Source organism: Culex quinquefasciatus, chromosome 3, assembly GCF_015732765.1.
Source record: "Culex quinquefasciatus strain JHB chromosome 3, VPISU_Cqui_1.0_pri_paternal, whole genome shotgun sequence".
In the NCBI taxonomy this organism is placed as follows: domain Eukaryota; kingdom Metazoa; phylum Arthropoda; class Insecta; order Diptera; family Culicidae; genus Culex; species Culex quinquefasciatus.
In genome coordinates, this window is record NC_051863.1 from 189,591,186 (window position 1) to 189,608,046 (window position 16,861).

The following is a 16,861-nucleotide window of genomic DNA, read 5'->3' on the forward strand; positions in this document are numbered from 1 at the left end:
AGGATGCGTTGTTGCAACATATCTCGGTGTCGTTTCAGATTATGGAGGGTGCCAAATTATGTGACGAAACGGCGATGGCGATTGATTTGATCGGGAAATCAGTACCAATTTGGGAGGCTAAACACGGCAATCAGTCCTGTTTCGTAAACTGCTTGTCAGGAGACGTTCTCTTTGTGGATTTGTAGGTGAATTAGTTTTGCACTGAGCACCATGTGGTTATGTCGCATCGCACTTTGTCTGCTACCGTTGGCTAGTTCTAGCCTGGTCCGTTTTCGAACTCCCAGCCCAAACGACGGCAGCTTCGACGTTTCAAACACTTCAGTATCGTTCCTTTACGCTGACATTTACGTGCCCCCAAAAATGAACATTTATGATCCCGACGGAATAATGTTCTTTCTCCTTGCCAATCCCTGTTTGATTGTGGATCCAGCTTATTCACTAGCACGAGATCGCATGACCTTCTACGGTACCTGTGACTACCGGCAGATGTTTCGGCTGGAGCTGAAAAAATCCAGAACGGACAGATCGTGGAAGACTCGAGCTGAGGTGTGCTACGTTAAAACTTCCTGCACAAGAAAGGATATAACCGATTTTCACTTCATTTGGCAAGGGATCAACTATACTACAGAAGGGCAAAGAAGGATCAACGCTAAGTATGGTTATCTGGAAGTGAACCTTTTGGTACATGGATCAGGCTGGAACATGAACCGCATACGTGCCACGTATCCGGTCATGAAAAGGTACAGTCTGGAATCTAAGCATTCGCAATGTGATTGCAAATATAATACCATGCTTAAGCATCGAGAAGTGTGGAACAGGGATTGCGTAGGATTGTCGCCGTTTCCAAGCACAGACGATCCTGACGGCTTATGTCTCGACCCGAATTCTGGAGCGTTCCCAAAAACATCCGTGCTGATGATTTCTACGTTACTTTTGTTGCATAAGCTGACCATTCCGTATTAATGTTACATCGTTATCTGATTTGCCACATGAAAACTCAAACATCAATCTAGTTAAAGTCTTTATCAAGTTTATACACCATGTACATCCTCAAGCCACAGAAAAAAAAATCCGGTGAAATTTGCCCAGAAAATGGTGAAATTTTCACTTTTCTGAAAATCTCCATATAAAATCCGGGTTTCGTGCTAACTATTTTGACATCTGGAAATTCCCGCCTTACCTTATCTAATCTACATGCCTTGGTCGTACGTCACTTTTTGACGTTCCGAGAAAAACGCTTCATAATGTTTGACCTTGAATAAACAAAAACGAGAGCACGCAATGTAAACAACAACAAACACGTTTTGTGTGGTTATCCATTCTGTGCATTGCCCCGAAGTTTGGTAGTATTTGGTTGCCAGAGTCCCGAGTTATGATTGCTAATGTTTACGGTAGTCGAGCTCGTTCCTGTGTCAAACGCGTTCTGACCTGAAATCCCTTTGGCCAGTTGTCGCGCTTACATCAATTTTCAGGCTGTGTCAAAATAGCACGACGAGATTAAAACTTGTTTCATGTGAAGAGTGACAATACTGCACGGAGTTTTTTCGGTTTTATTGAATATCTCAGGATTGAAATTGAATTTTGGGAATCTGTGAGCTGCACAAAATGGCATTCTGAACTCAATTTGGTCCAAAATGCACGTACGACATGTTAGCCCATGCCACCCTTTTTTTACTTTTGTATCTACGTTAAAAGCTTGGTGTTGATTTTGTTTGTGTTTCATTCAGTATTTTATAAACACAAAGTTTTACATTCGACATTGAGTGAACCACGCTTTTCTCTGGGTTAATGCGGGACCTCTGATCTTTGAGACGATAATCAGGAACCTTGTCTGAGAGTGTTTAGCGTTTGTGTTTTATTCAAAAAGAAAAGTTAAAAAATGGTTTTGGAACGTGAAATTGGCAAGCATTAATGCGGATTATGATGGGAGAAAGAATTGTTGGAAGTTTCTGTCATCAAAGAATAAAATAAAAGTCCCAAATTCAGTCTTCAGATTTTTCTATTTTAACCGTAATCTCCTTCTCCTTTTTAACAACCACCGTCGCCGCGCCCTTCTCCGCCTTAACCTGCACCACACTTTCCGGCGTCACCAGCACCACCTGCTCGCCGCGCACAATCAGCTTCGGCACCCGCCGGCTGCACATCACGTACTTCCGATCCACTGATTTAACGGCCGTCTCCGGCACGCTAATGCCCATCTTTCGCAACAGCTCGCTGCAGTCCTGCGGCTTGCCCAACCCGGCCCGCTTGTTTTCCGAGTAGCGATACTTACGCCGCCTCCACGACTCGAACACATCCGACAGGGCCAGGTTCCAGTGTTTGTCAAACACCTCGATGAAACCGGTCACGAACCCGCGGACGCCCTTCTCCTTGCGGGTGTACACTTTGACGCGCACCCGTTCCCTCATCCAGGTGCGCATTTCCCCCAGGGGTCCCTCAAAGTTCTCGATTTTCGTGTAGATGTTCCGCTGGAACCGCGTTCGCCGATAGCCCTGCACCATTTCTAAAAGGAAATTTGCAAGTTTTGTTAAAAATTCAAAACGACCGTTAAGGCGTAAGTTTTACCTTGGTGGGGCAGAAACCTTCGAACGGGAGCTTCCCCTTGCGGAATCGTCGCGGTTTTGGCGGAGGAAGCCGCCCTTCGGATCTCCTGAATGCGCTGGTCACTGTACCGCTCGTCGAACCCGCCCAGCATTCGGAACCGGGCCTCGAAAGAGGTCACATTGTCGAGGGGTTTCGCGTGTGGAACCGGAATCTGCGTCTTGTTGGAGTACAACGCGCGCAGCGGTTTGAACGTTGGACTCGTCACGTCCAAATCGGTCGAGCTGCCCTCGGAGCTCGCGGGCGACTTCCGGCCGGCGATGTCCTGCTCGGGGTCGCTCATCGTTTCTGAGGGTGGTAATAATACTGAACGCAAACAAAAACAAACCTCCGTTTGGCAGTTTCATGTTTTCGAAGTGTTCCCCTTTTGGAGCAGGTTGGTCGACTGGCCACCGGAGGCGCCACTGAAGCGTTTTTTTTATAGTATCCATCTGGTGGCGATTATGGCAACCAAAGTAAACTGTGATTAATTTTGCGCGCGATTTCATAGCGCACATGGCGTGACAGCCTTCTTGATGATTAGAAGGCTGTAAAGACCGGTAGCCAGAGTGCAGCTGAACGAATCAAGTGTGTAATTGAATTTAGTAATAATTACCATTATCAAGCAAAGCGTGGTAATTACAACACGAAACCAGAAGTAGGCTTCGCCTTTGGGAGGTCCAATGGCAAGGTGGGCAAAAGGCCTCGAGTTGAGGGCAGATTAGTTATTAGACTAATTGGTTGCATTTTATTTTAAGTCACTGTGCCTATTTTCAAACCAAACTCCCATCCCCTCCGGAATTCGAACCGACGACCTTTGGTTTGTGAGTTCAACCACGTCCAACTGCCGACCAGCGACTCTATAGAAGCAGGTTTCCATATCCAGAAAGACGACTCCTACACCTCGACTGACCTAATGACCTACCCTCTAGGTTTGGTTCGGGACCAACATTTCCCTTCTCTCTGTTTCCACGCTTTCGTGCGATCTAGTCGGACGTCGTTTTTTGAAGTTCCGAGAAAAACGCGTTTTAGTGTTTGACAATAACAAACACTGTGAATTGTCCCGAAATTTGGTTGGATTTGGTTGCCGGAGTTCCGAGTTATAATTACAAATGTTTATCGTGGTCGGGCTTGTACGTGTGTCAAACGCGTTCTGACCTGAAATCCCTTTGACCAGTTGTCGCACTCACGTAAATTTTATGTTTTTGTTTCATGTATTAAATATTTTATTGATTTTATTTAAGGTTAATCGGGACGCCAGGTTTTGGAAACCTTCAGTGCATTTAAAATAAATTTCAAAACTTGACAGTTTGCTTGCTTGCGTCTAAAAGTTCATAAAGGTGCTTCAAAAAACTCGTGTCGTGGAGTCAAAATGGCGCTGCCCTCCCGTTTCACCTTAAGACGTCTCAACATAATTCCTTCAATCCTTTTGCATAACCACCAATTGAATTAGCACCAACTCTCTCCAAACTTGATAGCCGTCCTCCAGCAACGACCTTTCTTCGCAGCGTGTCACGACCTGACCGGGTGACGGGTTTAACAGGATTTCGCACATTGACTTTAAATTTTCCCCAATTTTCTTTTGTGCTAGTCGCGTGAAACTAGATGTTGAACGTTGTTTTGAAGGGTTTTAGGTTACGTCGCAAGATCAAATTTCGTCCATCGATTTTTTCGTGTCTTGGAGACAAATTGGGATAGTCCCGCATAACTAATTTCCCCTCCTATTTTCTCTTTGTTTGCAGAACTATTGCCAAACCACAAAGTTACCCACCCTCGCCAAACGTCTTCCCAGCACTGCCAACGGCCAAACCTAACCCTCGCGGCCCACTTTCTCCGTCCGGTCCCGGAAGTCTGGCACCGAAAGATGATCATCGCAAGCCCGCCCCAGCAGCAGTATCGTCGTTTCGTGGGACTTGCCAGCGCCGGCTGTGGCCGTACCACCGGGAACCATCGCACCAAGAGGCGCACCTTTAGTCCGCAACACTGCTCGAAAGAAGACTCGCCCAATGTCGAGGAAATGGACTTGAACTAAGTGTGCCTTAGTGGGTCGGGTCGCCATCGTCGATGATGCAACCTTCTGTGATATTTTTAAGGATAACTTGCGAATTACCAATGGGTTAGGCAGCCGGAGAAACCCCCCCTTACTTTTCACTTTTTGGCTCAACTATTCAAAAATTCTACCGAAATTGCTACCCTCACACCAAGTGCCTCGACGAAATCGACGTAACCGCTGTGAAAACTCGAATGTGTTCAAATTAGGAGTATTTATTGGGATTGCGAAAAAAAAACTCCTTCTATTGAGGAAAACTAAGAAAGTGCTTCACCAAGAACTAGACTGAAGAACCGTGAACCGTGTTCAGTGATACAAACGCAAGAGACTCTATACATTTTTTTTTTTGATACAAAGTTTACCGGAACACCGGGACCTTTAGACGGGGTCACACAAACACAGCTTACGCTGGCTTTGGCAAGTTTACGGGGTGGCTCGGCCATCGTGGCGATGCCATTCATCGACGAAGACCTGCTATGGTGTCCGGACAGTGATGGCCAACGGCTGGTTGATCTGCAGGCCTGTCTTCAGGTAAGTATCCCCTTCTCTCAGCATCAGGTATCGAACGAGTTCACGAACGTAAGGCCTTTTTTGCGGATTCTGCATATACGCTCCCGGAAAGGCGGTTTCCAGATTAAATTCGAGTGTGAGAGTTGTTCCGGGAAGATTTGGGAGGCGTGAAGCGTTGATAAAGGGGTAATGAATAACGTTTTTTTGGAACTTGTTGCACGGCACAAAAAGGAAACCTATGTTTGCAATTTGAAAAACTAAAGCTAAATAAAATCTGCTTTAAAAAACATTCTGGCAACTTTTCGTAACAACTCTGGCTTGAGAATTCATTTCCCAGAAAACTGCCCATAGAGTCATAGTTGTCCCACTTGACAAGAATCGATCGAAATTCATTCATTAAACGTCTGGTTTCCTTATAAAAATTAAATATTTGGAATGCATTGAGTTGTTGTGGATAAAGAATTATTTTTTAAGCTGTGACAATAAAGTAGCAATCAAAATAAACGCAGATTAATTTAGAAGGAAAATCAGATAAATAATTTAAAATGCAAATTAACTGAAAACCTTAACAAAAAAAAAAAAAAAAAAAGAGTCATCCTAACTCTCTTCCATCTAACTAGTTCAAAATTGCCCAATCATTTAAGTTGGTGATTACAAATAGTTAAACTTACAAGTCGACAACTTTCTGGGAAATGATAATTCTGGGGACTGCCATTCCGGGGCGGACATCCACCGTTTAAAACAATCAAACAAGTTCTAACTGCCTCTCTATCTCTCCTCGTGCAGGAAACCAACGTAATAAACCACCAAACGGACGCCACTGGAAATGGCTGTGATTTGAACAATCTTGAAGAATCGCTCTGCAACGACTCGGACGAGCTGCTGCGCCAGCTGTCCGAGAACACCTTCGAGCTCGAGCAGTTTTTTCAAGATTTTCCCGCAACCGAGATTAAAGTTGTGAGTATTTTTGTCTTTTTCTTCATTCGATTCATTCCAAGTACTGAACGCCCCGCTTTCATTTTAGGAGGAAAACAACAATGATCTCCAGCTGGACGAGGAAACGAGTGGTCAGATCTTCCTGCAGAGCTGCACCCAGTTGCTGTCCTCGGCGGCGGCCGTTGCTGTCGCCAACTCGCAGCTCAATGCCCTCGCCGCCGGGGACTGCGGTCTGGGTGGCATCGGCAGCGTGGATGGGCCCGCTGGTGGCCTCCTCATGGGCGGTGGTGGAGGAGGAGGCGGCGCCAACAGTGCCGAAAGTCAGCTCCAAGAGCAGCTGCTTTTGGTGCAGGCCCAGGGCATTCTGCAGCAGCAGCAGAACCGCTTCCAGCAGCTGGCCACCAACACGCTGCTGGCGGAGAAGCTGCTGCAGAACCAAACCACGCTGACCGCGCTCGACGGCAGTGGGACCACGGTCATGACGACGGAAGTGCACGGGAACGGACGCGCCGGAAAGCCGCCCGACATTGTGATAAAAGGTAAGGGATTGAACATTTTGGCCGTCCCATGCAATCAATCCAACACTTCAAGTTGAGTTTCTCACCTCGGATGGTTGAGTTTGCCATAAATACCCCCGCATTGCTGCAAACCGAATGCGCGAAACAGATGCCACAGTTGATTTGGTTAATAAACAGGGACGGGTAGTTGCCTCTATGTTTGCATTTTGAAAAATGTTCAATGTTTTTTTTTTTTTACAAATTAGTGATAAAAAAAAATCGAGCAATAATTGAATTACTCAAAACAAATCAAAAACTATAACAAATCGTGTTTCGATTGTGGATTTTATTGCACACAACAATCACAGCTTAAAAACGTAAATTTCATTACTTTAAGATAAAACCTTACTGACGGGATAATAGATATTATTTTGTAACTTTTTTTTAGTATCATGCTTAGAACTTCAAGTAGCATATTCATTAACGATCACATAAAAAAATCATTTATTGAAAAAAACATAGTCATAAGCTACGATTATAGGACTCAAACAAGTTCTAGTTGCTTAAAATGCTTATATTTCTGGAGCAACATTTGAAAGGGTCGGTACGACACTGCCCTTACGCCATATCATGCGTTTAATTGTTGCTCCAGAGTTTGTGCATTATTAGGAACTTCCCTTGAAATCGCGTGAATTCAACATCTTATTACTGGAGAACATCAGCTGGAAGCTGGAGCATCTATTTTTTCTGTAACGTGAAGCGGAAAGGCACAGACGATTAATAGGTCGATAGCAAGAAATCTGTTGAATTCATCAAATGATTTGAGTTGAACAGCAGGGGAACAGCGTTGAACTCCATCGTGTCTCTAATGTTGGCACTTAGACGTTCAATTACAGCTTCTAAAATGAGTTTTGTACTGAAATCGTGTGATAAATAGCTCAGTGGAATGTTAGCAAGCAAGTTTATATCAACAGTGAAAATCATCAAATTGGTTGAAAGTAGGACCGAATTCTTAACCTGTCAAACAAGAGAGAACTTTCCCTAGCAGTCTTAGAACTGGCGTCTTGTTTGTTTTACCTTGAAATATTAAAGTATCTGTAAAGTCATAGGAACAATCAATATATTTTTACAATTGAAAACCTGAATTATTGCCTTCAAACAGTTGGACTATAATAACATTAAATAAATAATTTAGCTTACGGTGACAATCCAAATTGAAAATGATATAGCAGCTTTAGACTTGCGAAAGTGTTAGTAAACAAAAAAGCACCGTTAACCAATGTACTGAATTCAACTTAAGGGCATGCTAATGAATTAGGTAGGTTTGATCCATTCCAAAATGTCGTGGAAGGAGCTTTCCAAAAAGTAGACACGTTTTCGCAGCCAAAATTGTAGAAAACAGTTTCAAAACATGTAAGTTTTAATTTTTCATTATAGAAAAAGGATTTTTATCATCAATATTGTAAAATGTACTATTTTTAAACAATATAGCATTTTTACTGCACAAAAAATCATATTGATAAAATTATGCTCCACTTGAACATTGAAAATGTTCGTCGTGATAAATACATAATTGTCAAACCAAAATCAGTTAGTTTACAAAAGGCATTGTGATTTGGTAATGAAGAGAATTTTATTTCGTGTTTCATCCTGGTTGGCTTGCCCACAAGCAGAAGAAAATCAGTTCAATTTGTTGGGTGGTGACGCGCGGTCAATTATGTGGCATTGTGTGTGAAAAGAAGAGAATTTTATTTCGTGTTTCATCCTGGTTGGCTTGCTCAAGTCCTTCCTACATCTTCGTTGATCGGGAGGCACGACGTCGTGTGAATTGTTGCATTAAAATAAGTTTAAGTATTACTGTAAAAAAGTCCTTCCTATATCATCAATGTCGTCTGGGTAATCGTGATGAAAAATTACATTTATTCAGTGTTTAAATACCTGTGCGCGAGTGTTTTGGTGTGCTAATTAGAAAGACCTTCCCATAGCATCGTTGCTCGGAAGGCTCGCCGACGGGTTTGTTATGAAAGTCCTCCCCATAGCATCGTAGCTCGGGAGGCATCGAAAAGCCAATACCTTATCCTACTAACCCAAAAAATAATCACGTGATGCTTGAAGGAGATGCTGTGGATTCAACGGTCTCAAGCGGTATCAACAAGTATATAGCGAAAAACTATGTGCTTGATGAGTCTGCAACTTCAACTATCGGACTAACATTCCTCCCTTTTGTTGAACTGCAGGCTTCTTGGGAGGGCGCCGGTATTGACTAATAAAGTCGGGGTCTTCAGGGGTTAAACAGTGAACGGATGGTTGGCTCCCACTGATCATTTTTGATTCATTGTTTAACTTCAGCTGATCTGTCAATAACGGAGTAGCAGCTCATTGGCAGTCAACCATGCTCATGCTCATGCTCATGCTCATGCTCAAAAGGCATTGTGATTTGGTAATTTGACCTGCCTGGGTCACATAACCCTGCTATTGTTTTGAAAAATGTATTTTTTCAGGGATCAACTTTGGCTTTGTTTTTCACTATCAGCCACTTTTTTTTCAACAAAACAAGTTTTAAGTATTTTTTGTCGAAGAATTTCGTATAGGGCTCTATATAGGGTAGCAATCCAAAATTTTGATGAAACGCAGTAAGCTAAAAACTTCTAGCCATTCTTATTTTCTATATGTATAAAAAATTTCGAAGGGTTTTTTCGAACGCGAATCAGTTCAATACGGAGCGTCGGATCTAGGTGCTTTTTGTTGCGTTGGGTTCGTATAAGTCCAAGGAAAGTTCTTACGCCAAAAAGTTACAACTTTGGCCACTCTGAAACCGATCCCGGAAAATCGGCCAATTGTATGGGAAAAGTTACTTATAATCAATTTTTTATCACAGGATGCTGAATAAGCAAAAGAGCTAAAACGTCAACAAACAAAAAAAGGCAGAACGAAGTTTGTCGGGTAAGGCTTGTTTTCTATAAGAAAGCTTTGCCCTGTCATTTTGGGAGCTGCTGCATACACGAAAAAAAAAAAACAATGGAAGAGTGTTGGGAGATGAAGTAGGTCTTCTTAATTTTTGAGTTTGTTGAGGTTAGCTCTGCTCGCATGCGCCACCAACCCAGTCAAGTCAATAGGAATTCTAAAAGGGAATTCAATTCGAATATTTTACGCATTCCGTTTCAAACGCAACAACACACGGAATCGGTTGTTGCATTTGAAACGGAATACATAAACGATTCGAATTGAATTCCGTTTCAGAATTCCAATTGAATTGACTGGGAAGTGGTGGCTTAGGGAACTAGGCTTCCCTATATAAGCAAGGGTCTTTAGATTTAAATACTTAGTCGTTTTTGGTTATGCTTGTGACATTACCACATTACCAATGTGAAAAACACAATATTGGACGAAGAAGGTTATAACTTACTCTTTGTTATATTTTGTGAAAATAAGCTTCACAGTTAAAAAGAGAAATCGACGAAACTGAGCCAAGCTACCAAGATGCGAAACAAATATTGTGACTGTTTATAACAGATTTGTAGAGAAATTGTTTACCCTTTTTGAAGTTTGTAAATCCGTATTGATTGTCAAATAATAATAAAAAAGTTCAAGATGGTATGTCAGAGACATAACCGAAAGACATAGGACCAAACAATTTGAATGTGTTTTTGGATTGCTAGTGAAATCTGAAATAAGATTATTTTATTTTGTTTCATAGATTTGTCGGCAAAATTGTCATAAATGTTCTCCCAAGGTGAACCTTCTATGAGGGCACCGGCAACTCCAGGTTGTGGCCACTACGGTCTAAATGTCAATTTTCATGTTCAGTATCAAAACCATGAATTTTGATATCTATATTGCCACAACTCGTATGGTTCTGTTAAAGACCCTCCGGGCCCCGGGAAACCTGCTTTGAGATCACCGGTCACTCAAGGTTGTGGCCACTACTGTCGGAATGTCAATTTTCATGTACAGTATCAAAACCATGAATTTTGATACCAATATGCCACAACCCGTATGGTTCTGTAAAAGTCCTCCGGGCCCCGGGGAACCTGCTTTAAGGGCACCGGCCACTCCAGGTTGTGGCCACTACTGTCGAAATGGCCATTATGTTCAGCATCAAAAACCATGAATTTTGATACCCATATTGCCACAACTCGTATGTTTCTGTAAATGTCCCCCAGGCCCCGGGGGAACCTTCTTTGAGGGCACCGGCCACTCCAGGTTGTGGCCACTACTGTCGAAATGGCCATTATTATGTTCAGTATCAAAAACCATGAATTTTGATACCCATATTGCCACAACTCGTTTGTTTCTGTAAATGTCCCCCCAGGCCCGGGGGAACCTTCTTTGAGGGCACCGGCCACTCCAGGTTGTGGCCACTACTGTCGAAATGGCCATTATTATGTTCAGTATCAAAAACCATGAATTTTGATATCCATATTGCCACAACTCGTATGTTTCTGTAAATGTCCCCCCAGGCCCCGGGGGAACCTTCTTTGAGGGCACCGGCCACTCCAGGTTGTGGCCACTACTGTCGAAATGGCCATTATTATGTTCAGTATCAAAAACCATGAATTTTGATACCCATATTGCCACAACTCGTATGTTTCTGTAAATGTCCCCCCAGGCCCCGGAGGAACCTTCTTTGAGGGCACGGCCACTCCAGGTTGTGGCCACTACTGTCGAAATGGCCATTATTATGTTCAGTATCAAAAACCATGAATTTTGATACCCATATTGCCACAACTCGTATGTTTCTGTAAATGTCCCCCCACGCCCCGAGGGAACCTTCTTTGAGGGCACCGGCCACTCTAGGTTGTGGCCACTACTGTCGAAATGGCCATCATTATGTTCAGTATCAAAAACCATGAATTTTGATACCCATATTGCCACAACTCGTATGTTTCTTTAAATGTCCCCCCAGGCCCCGGGGGAACCTTCTTTGAGGGCACCGGCCACTCCAGGTTGTGGCCACTACTGTCGAAATGGCCATTATTATGTTCAGTATCAAAAACCATGAATTTTGATACCCATATTGCCACAACTCGTTTGTTTCTGTAAATGTCCCCCCAGGCCCCGGAGGAACCTTCTTTGAGGGCACCGGCCACTCCAGGTTGTGGCCACTACTGTCGAAATGGCCATTATTATGTTCAGTATCAAAAACCATGAATTTTGATATCCATATTGCCACAACTTGTATGTTTCTGTAAATGTCCCCCCAGGCCCCGGGGGAACCTTCTTTGAGGGCACCGGCCACTCCAGGTTGTGGCCACTACTGTCGAAATGGCCATTATTATGTTCAGTATCAAAAACCATGAATTTTGATACCCATATTGCCACAACTCGTATGTTTCTGTAAATGTCCCCCACGCCCCGAGGAACCTTCTTTGAGGGCACCGGCCACTCCAGGTAGTGGCCACTACGGTCAAAATGGCCATTATTATGTTCAGTATAAAAAACCATGAATTTTGATACCCATATTGCCACAACTCGTATGTTTCTGTAAATGTCCCCCCAGGCCCCGGGGGAACCTTCTTTGAGGGCACCGGCCACTCCAGGTTGTGGCCACTACTGTCGAAATGGCCATTATTATGTTCAGTATCAAAAACCATGAATTTTGATACCCATATTGCCACAACTCGTATGTTTCTATAAATGACCCCCAGGCCCCGGGGGAACCTTCTTTGAGGGCACCGGCCACTCCAGGTTATGGCCACTACTGTCAAAATGGCCATTATTATGTTCAGTATAAAAAACCATAAATTTTGATACCCATATTGCCACAACTCGTATGTTTCTGTAAATGTCCCCCCAGGCCCCGGGGGAACCTACTTTGAGGGCACCGGCCACTCCAGGTTATGGCCACTACTGTCAAAATGGCCATTATTATGTTCAGTATAAAAAACCATGAATTTTGATACCCATATTGCCACAACTCGTATGTTTCTGTAAATGTCCCCCCAGGCCCCGGGGAACCTTCTTTGAGGGCACCGGCCACTCCAGGTTGTGGCCACTACTGTCGAAATGGCCATTATTATGTTCAGTATCAAAAACCATGAATTTTGATACCCATATTGCCACAACTCGTATGTTTCTGTAAATGTCCCCCCAGGCCCCGGAGGAACCTTCTTTGAGGGCACGGCCACTCCAGGTTGTGGCCACTACTGTCGAAATGGCCATTATTATGTTCAGTATCAAAAACCATGAATTTTGATACCCATATTGCCACAACTCGTATGTTTCTGTAAATGTCCCCCCAGGCCCCGAGGGAATCTTCTTTGAGGGCACCGGCCACTCTAGGTTGTGGCCACTACTGTCGAAATGGCCATCATTATGTTCAGTATCAAAAACCATGAATTTTGATACCCATATTGCCACAACTCGTATGTTTCTATAAATGTCCCCCCAGGCCCCGGGGGAACCTTCTTTGAGGGCACCGGCCACTCCGGGTTGTGGCCACTACTGTCGAAATGGCCATTATTATGTTCAGTATCAAAAACCATGAATTTTGATACCCATATTGCCACAACTCGTTTGTTTCTGTAAATGTCCCCCCAGGCCCCGGAGGAACCTTCTTTGAGGGCACTGGCCACTCCAGGTTGTGGCCACTACTGTCGAAATGGCCATTATTATGTTCAGTATCAAAAACCATGAATTTTGATACCCATATTGCCACAACTCGTATGGTTCTGTAAATGTCCCCCCAAGCCCCGGGGGAACCTTCTTTGAGGGCACTGGCCACTCCAGGTTGTGGCCACTACTGTCGAAATGGCCATTATTATGTTCAGTATCAAAAACCATGAATTTTGATACCCATATTGCCACAACTCGTATGTTTCTGTAAATGTCCCCCCACGCCCCGAGGGAACCTTCTTTGAGGGCACCGGCCACTCCAGGTAGTGGCCACTACGGTCAAAATGGCCATTATTATGTTCAGTATAAAAAACCATGAATTTTGATACCCATATTGCCACAACTCGTATGTTTCTGTAAATGTCCCCCCAGGCCCCGGGGGAACCTTCTTTGAGGGCACCGGCCACTCCAGGTTGTGGCCACTACTGTCGAAATGGCCATTATTATGTTCAGTATCAAAAACCATGAATTTTGATACCCATATTGCCACAACTCGTATGTTTCTGTAAATGTCCCCCCACGCCCCGAGGGAACCTTCTTTGAGGGCACCGGCCACTCCAGGTAGTGGCCACTACGGTCAAAATGGCCATTATTATGTTCAGTATAAAAAACCATGAATTTTGATACCCATATTGCCACAACTCGTTTGTTTCTGTAAATGTCCCCCCAGGCCCCGGAGGAACCTTCTTTGAGGGCACTGGCCACTCCAGGTTGTGGCCACTACTGTCGAAATGGCCATTATTATGTTCAGTATCAAAAACCATGAATTTTGATACCCATATTGCCACAACTCGTATGGTTCTGTAAATGTCCCCCCAAGCCCCGGGGGAACCTTCTTTGAGGGCACTGGCCACTCCAGGTTGTGGCCACTACTGTCGAAATGGCCATTATTATGTTCAGTATCAAAAACCATGAATTTTGATACCCATATTGCCACAACTCGTATGTTTCTGTAAATGTCCCCCCAGGCCCCGGGGAACCTTCTTTGAGGGCACCGGCCACTCCAGGTTGTGGCCACTACTGTCGAAATGGCCATTATTATGTTCAGTATAAAAAACCATGAATTTTGATACCCATATTGCCACAACTCGTATGTTTCTGTAAATGTCCCCCCAGGCCCCGGGGGAACCTTCTTTGAGGGCACCGGCCACTCCAGGTTATGGCCACTACTGTCAAAATGGCCATTATTATGTTCAGTATAAAAAACCATGAATTTTGATACCCATATTGCCACAACTCGTATGTTTCTGTAAATGTCCCCCCAGGCCCCGGGGGAACCTTCTTTGAGGGCACCGGCCACTCCAGGTTATGGCCACTACTGTCAAAATGGCCATTATTATGTTCAGTATAAAAAACCATGAATTTTGATACCCATATTGCCACAACTCGTATGTTTCTGTAAATGTCCCCCCAGGCCCCGGGGGAACCTTCTTTGAGGGCACCGGCCACTCCAGGTTATGGCCACTACTGTCAAAATGGCCATTATTATGTTCAGTATAAAAAACCATGAATTTTGATACCCATATTGCCACAACTCGTATGTTTCTGTAAATGTCCCCCCAGGCCCCGGGGGAACCTTCTTTGAGGGCACCGGCCACTCCAGGTTATGGCCACTACTGTCAAAATGGCCATTATTATGTTCAGTATAAAAAACCATGAATTTTGATACCCATATTGCCACAACTCGTATGTTTCTGTAAATGTCCCCCCAGGCCCCGGGGAACCTTCTTTGAGGGCACCGGCCACTCCAGGTTGTGGCCACTACTGTCGAAATGGCCATTATTATGTTCAGTATAAAAACCATGAATTTTGATACCCATATTGCCACAACTCGTATGTTTCTGTAAATGTCCCCCCAGGCCCCGGGGGAACCTTCTTTGAGGGCATCGGCCACTCCTGGTTTTGGCCACCACTGTCGAATTGGCCATTTTTCATGAGAACCGCCGCATCATAGCGACTTCCACGCCGTCCGCTTCGCTTGAATTTCCTCCTTCTGCTGCCGGTGGTTCTTCCTTCTGGTTGCTGGTCCTCTTCTTCTATTGGCCGCTGCTGCTGCTGCTCCGCGCCGGCCCGACGTGCACAGTTCGAGTGCTCGTTCCAAAGTGACTTGCTTTTGCGAAATTTTCTGCTTAAATAGCGGCACAGCCGGAGAACGGCACAAAAGGGGCGCGGTCTCGAATGCATACGCTCGCTCTGATTGGTCATCTGTCCGATTTGTACTGAAAAATTACTCATTTTGATTGCATGTTTTAAGTGCTTTACCTATGTTTAGTCAGACTATCTATGTAGTTAAACAATAGCTGAAGTCTTCCTCTTTCGATTGGTGGTCCAACCGTCTGGATTGATTCACAGGGAAAAAAGATATAAGCGTTCAAAATGTCCCCTTTTTTAACGCTTAAAAGTGACGCTTTCGATCGAATTTCTGAACTGGCCCCCCAATATAGTAAGTAAAGACATAGTCCTATGTTTTAGTAAAAAAATTCTGAAATTCGGTAGAAATTTTATTTTTCCTAATCTTACAATTGATTTCCAGTTAAACTTTGTTCATTTTCATAGATGAGTTACCGATCTGAGCTCTACCGATTGTTTTAAAAGAGTTCGGTAAACATAATTCAGATTTTCCGAACTTCATAACATTTCTCCGACTGACTGTTTTTTTTGGTACAGTTCACGCTCGATTTTTCGAATTCTCGATTATTCGAAGCTTTGATTTTCCGGAGGTTTGTACGGGAATTGGGTACTAAAGCCCTATGACAATTTTTATGTACAACGGTAAAAAACACGATTAAAAACCATTTCTGATCACTTTTTTTCATTTTAAGGCAACATTTTTTTTGACTAGACAACATTTTTTCGATGGATCAACTATGGTCCCCTTGGAACGAGCTGTCAAGTAGGAGCTTTTCTGTCAAGAAGGACCGCGAGGTTAATTTTTCAAAATTGATTTAAAAATCCATTTTAAACTCTTTGTGGTCGTACAAAGGGTCATTGTACTCAGAAAAATAAGCTTTATCGCTGTAAACAATAATATCAGCAATCTAAGCTTCATTTTAGGACCCAATTCACGCACATTTTTTCGTGTTTTTTTTTTCTTAATCTGAACACTAAACTCGGGTTCTGTGACCCAATTTTAGTCAAATTTGAATATTTGATTGCCCATTAACGTGAAGACTTCCATCATTGTCATGATTTTTCGTTCAAAGATATAAATTTTACGTCGCTTTCAATATTTTGACAAAATTCCTTCAACAAGTTGTTTAGAATACTGCCCTACACATGCTGATTCCTTTTGGTAACGATTATACCATTCCTTGAAAAGTTATGGAAATCATCATTAATCAATGATTGCCAACTTATACGTCAATGGCTGTGCCACAAAATTATATAAATTTTGAAGCACAATTGATTTAGATCAAAAATTCTTTCAGTGGCTTCAAGAAGGCAACAACCGGCACATGCTGATTCCTTTTGGTGCTGAAATTAGTTGAATTGAACTTAATACAGAATATTTTATAGTGATGATCAATTTCTTCGAAAATGATCAACGGCTTCACCTTAAATTACAAAATATAATTTTCAATATTTTTTCACCGCCATTTCGGATTCAAAACTTCTAGATCACTTTAGAGTATTTTTTTTTTGGTTAAACTTGAGCTCGACAAACAAACATAAG

The 16,861-nt window shown here is 43.4% G+C and overlaps 2 protein-coding genes across 5 annotated transcripts in view; one reads left to right on the top strand and one right to left on the bottom strand.

The window, feature by feature from the left end:
- The window catches only part of LOC6034088 (ecdysone-induced protein 74EF), a 340,530-nt gene that overhangs the window by 118,484 nt on the left and 205,185 nt on the right, over nt 1-16,861 (top strand). For 3 of the 4 annotated variants that reach the window (XM_038264233.1, XM_038264231.1, XM_038264232.1), the window contains exons 3-5: nt 4,323-5,161; nt 5,927-6,097; nt 6,165-6,615. In XM_038264233.1, the coding sequence (XP_038120161.1) occupies nt 5,081-5,161; nt 5,927-6,097; nt 6,165-6,615 (703 nt within the window). In that variant the 5' untranslated portion in view covers nt 4,323-5,080. Of the gene's footprint in view, nt 1-4,322; nt 5,162-5,926; nt 6,098-6,164; nt 6,769-16,861 lie in introns of those variants that run through there. The other variant, XM_001844405.2, reaches the window with a different exon arrangement.
- LOC6034089 (U7 snRNA-associated Sm-like protein LSm11) lies at nt 1,982-2,930 on the bottom strand. Its single transcript, XM_001844406.2, has 2 exons — nt 2,566-2,930; nt 1,982-2,503 (listed from the first exon to the last, which is right to left on the bottom strand). Exons 1-2 carry the CDS (start codon nt 2,882-2,884, stop codon nt 1,983-1,985), a joined length of 840 nt encoding a protein of 279 aa, XP_001844458.1. The 5' UTR covers nt 2,885-2,930; the 3' UTR covers nt 1,982.

Excerpts from the sequence above, each read along its gene's own strand:
- LOC6034089 (XM_001844406.2), bottom strand. The coding sequence starts at position 2,884 with ATGAGCGACCCCGAGCAGGACATCGCCGGCCGGAAGTCGCCCGCGAGC. Across the intron at positions 2,504-2,565 it reads AAGGTTTCTGCCCCACCAAG|AAATGGTGCAGGGCTATCGG; the intron begins GTAAAACTTACG and ends ATTTCCTTTTAG.